The 2,641-nt window shown below is 34.3% G+C and overlaps 1 protein-coding gene across 1 annotated transcript; it reads left to right on the top strand.

Annotated features, from left to right (window-relative positions):
- The first annotated feature begins 523 nt into the window (after window positions 1–523).
- On the top strand, window positions 524–2,292 carry LOC137655392 (piggyBac transposable element-derived protein 3-like). The gene is made up of 5 exons (XM_068389283.1): window positions 524–528; window positions 762–1,149; window positions 1,316–1,505; window positions 1,604–1,932; window positions 2,143–2,292. Exons 1-5 carry the CDS (start codon window positions 524–526, stop codon window positions 2,290–2,292), a joined length of 1,062 nt encoding a protein of 353 aa, XP_068245384.1.
- The last annotated feature ends 349 nt before the right edge of the window (window positions 2,293–2,641 follow it).

Genomic DNA, 2,641 nt, shown 5'->3' with positions numbered 1-2,641 from the left:
ATATATATATATATATATATATACATATATATATATATATATATATATATATATATATATATATATATATATATATTATATATATGTATGTATGTAGGCAAGTATATATATATATATATATATATATATATATATATATATATATATATATATATATATATATATATATATATATATATATATATATATATATTACATCTTTTCTGCAGACTTACTTTGAATGAAATATACGATACGACCTTTTGAATGAGCTCGACAATGAAGAAGTAGATATTTCTGTAAATCCCACCTTGAGGATCTGGAGGCAGACACTGACCAAGACTCGGATGCTTAAGATGATGAAGTTACATGCAATCCTGATCATTTGCCCAGAAGGATTCTCGCCACAGACGTTGCAATTGATATTGCACGACATGTTGAAAATGATAGTGAAAAGACAAATGATGAAGAATTTCTTCCATCAACATCGAAAGAACCAGCCAAAAAACTTCAAAGGAAAGGTTTTTAATGGCATCGAAACAAGATGCGGTATGTAGCCTATATCCAATTGGTACTTGTGACATCATGAAAATAGTACATAAAACTGACTCTGGCTTAGTACCCTTACCTAGCCATACTATTTTTTTTCTCTCTCTCTCTCTCTCTCTTTCCTTTCCTGCTCCTCTTCTACCAGTCCCCCTGTTTTACCTTACTGTGGATACTTTACAAACATAATTAGATTTCTTTATTTCCTCTCCTCCCCCCCCTTTTTTTTTTTGCAGAGTTAACAACGCTGTTCCATATTTTGTCCAACAACCAAATGAAGAGATTGACAAATTGAAAGAAAAAGTAAATAACCCTGTTGACTGCATAAATCTTTTCTGGACTGAACAATGGATTGAAGAACTTTGTCATCACAGCACAATATATGCAGAACAAAAGTTGCTCTCTAAAGATCACATTACACCACAAAATATGAAGATTTTTCTTTCTATACTTATATTTTCTGGCTACAACAAACTTCCCTACCGAAGAATGTACTGGTGTGAAACTCTTGATGCATTCAATAACTTGGTTTCTGAAAGCATTAGGAGAGATACATTTGATAAAATTCTTAGAAGTCTTCATTTTCCTGACAACATGAAAATGACAGACGACCGATTTTATAAGGTAATAGTTATGTTTCTTTTTATACTATAAACTCAGATTATGGTTTTGATGACTTATCACACAAATAATGTTTGTCGATTTTTTTTTTTTTTGTATTATATACTGAAGAGCTAAAATATATTGACAAATAAAACCTTATGTAAATTATGGCATTCTAAATTTGCAGGTACGTTCACTTTTCCAGCACCTCAATAGTGTCAGCAGTCTTCCGTTTCAGCAAGAATTCCATAGCATAGATGAAATTATGATCCCTTATTATGGAAAACACGGGGCTAAGCAGTTTATAAGAGACAAACCAATAAGATCTGGTTTCAAAATTTGGGCTGCATGTACTTCAGACGGATCTCTTCTCTATTGTGAGCCCTATTGCGGGTCTGACACTAAAATCCCTGATATAGGACTGGGCCAAGGTCCAAATGTCGTAGTAGAGATGTCTAAAAAGATCAATTCACAGGCTGGCCAGCATCAGTGTTTGACAATCTCTTCACCTCATTACCATTGCTGGAAAATTTAGCAAATCGAGGAATAGCAGGTACTGGCACACTAAGAGAGGATCGTCTTCATGGTACCCCATTGATGGAAAAGAAGGAAATGGAGAAGAAAAAATATCGAGGGTACGTGGAAGAGGCATTTACTGGTAGCACATCAGTTGTAAAATGGAAGGACAACAAGGTAGTTTCTGTGGCTTCAAACAAAGTAAGAATGCTTCCAGTACAAAAAACAGGGCGATGGAGCAAACTTGAGAAAAAGCACATTGAGGTTGATATGCCCAATTCCATTCAGGTATATAATAAACAGATGGGTGTTGTTGACATATTTGATCAACAAGTATCGGCCTATAGAATTCGAATTCGTTCAAAAAAAGGGTGGTGGCCAATCTTTGCTTGGAGCATCAATGCTCAAGTTGTCAATTCATGAATGCTTTACCGTAAACTGGGAAATATAATCCCTTTGCTAGACTTCATCCGACATTTTGTAATTGCCCTAATGAAGCAATATGGTGCTCCTCGTACATCTCCTGGCCCTAAAAGACTGTCTGTTGGAATTGCAAAGGATTCCGTGCGGTATAATGGTGAGCAGCACTGGACCAAGAAAGGAGAACAGCATCACTCAAGATGCCGTGAATGTTCTCAACGCTCATAATACATTTGCAATATGTGTTCTGTACTTCTTCATCCAGAATGCATGGAGCCCCATGATAAAATACATCTGTAGTATATAATGAACAACAGACTGAAGCTCTATAGGGATAACCTCAGTTATACAATACATATCACACAAGTCCAAAAAATAGAGCAGTATGGATATGCAACTTAAGCAATATGTTTAAGTATTTTTTTCTTTTTTTATTATGAATCAAGTAAGAATTTGGAATTTTTGTGGTGACAGGCAAGATTAGTGATAATAATTACTAGAGATAATGACGTTATGTTTGAAATACTTAGGTTTGATGTAAAATTAAATTGTATGTCAAAAACAAAGATTTTGAGCT

The sequence above is a fragment of the Palaemon carinicauda genome, chromosome 16, assembly GCF_036898095.1.
Source record: "Palaemon carinicauda isolate YSFRI2023 chromosome 16, ASM3689809v2, whole genome shotgun sequence".
NCBI lineage: Eukaryota > Metazoa > Arthropoda > Malacostraca > Decapoda > Palaemonidae > Palaemon > Palaemon carinicauda.
This window is presented reverse-complemented; position numbering and strand designations above follow the sequence as displayed.